The sequence below is a fragment of the Sinocyclocheilus grahami genome, unplaced genomic scaffold (genome assembly GCF_001515645.1).
Source record: "Sinocyclocheilus grahami isolate Dianchi unplaced genomic scaffold, SAMN03320097.WGS_v1.1 scaffold3693.1, whole genome shotgun sequence".
NCBI classification, from domain to species: Eukaryota; Metazoa; Chordata; class Actinopteri; order Cypriniformes; family Cyprinidae; genus Sinocyclocheilus; species Sinocyclocheilus grahami.
In genome coordinates, this window is record NW_015508776.1 from 16,308 (window position 1) to 17,089 (window position 782).

Genomic DNA, 782 nt, shown 5'->3' on the forward strand with positions numbered 1-782 from the left:
GTTGTTTAAATCATAGTTTTTATAGTCATTTTACAGTTTAGGATGAACATTAATGTTGTTTCAAAACAACATATAGTTATATTCTAATATCAAACATTTCCAAAACGATTTCAACTGCTCCAATTTTTTATTTAATTAAATAAAATTTTTTTTTTGTAGATTTAAATGAGTAGGCCTGTTGTTACTTATACCCCACCCATCACCTTTTTTGCCAGTCTGGAGTTTGCAAGTATAGTGTTTAAGTTGGAGCTTGTGTCTCTGATTCAGGTGGCTAGTGAAGAGGAGCGAAGCAAAGAGGGCAACCAGAGCCCCAACAGTGGCTCCATCCAGGGCTCTCCTAGACGGGTGCGCTCGGAGACCTTGCTCATTGACCGTGTTGCTCCTCTACTGAGAAGGATGCGCCATAGTCAGAGCATGGGGCTAGACAAAAGATTGACCCCTGAACCCAAACCCACACTTGAACGCTTCCTTGAGGCCTAGTCAGTAAACAAAATCCTAATATTCTTCCTTATAAATGTGAATTGGTCTCTAAAAACATCATAACCACTTCTCCTTCATCTTATTAGTTTAGGGAAGCATCGTCCGGGTTTGCCCCAAGACAGGTCTGTCTGTCGGGTCGAGCAGGGCTCGTTGGAGGACGAGGAGTGTGCGGCCAGCAGTGGTTATGTTGCCGTCAACCTCAGCCCCGTCCCACAAGAGGGTGACTCACAGGAGTGGGTCCTAGTAGAGCTTGAGGGCGGTAGCGGTTCAGCAGGATCCAAACCGGATGAGGAGGAACGCTC

At 45.0% G+C, this 782-nt stretch overlaps 1 protein-coding gene across 1 annotated transcript in view; it reads left to right on the forward strand.

Moving 5' to 3' along the window:
• Positions 1 to 267: 267 nt before the first annotated feature.
• Positions 268 to 782, forward strand: part of LOC107576446 (tau-tubulin kinase 2-like) — a gene marked incomplete at its 5' end in the record, with an annotated part of 2,684 nt that continues 2,169 nt past the window's right edge. The window contains 2 exons of the mRNA XM_016262621.1: positions 268 to 479; positions 567 to 777. Coding sequence (XP_016118107.1) covers positions 268 to 479; positions 567 to 777 — 423 coding nt within the window. The remainder of the gene's footprint in view (positions 480 to 566; positions 778 to 782) is intronic.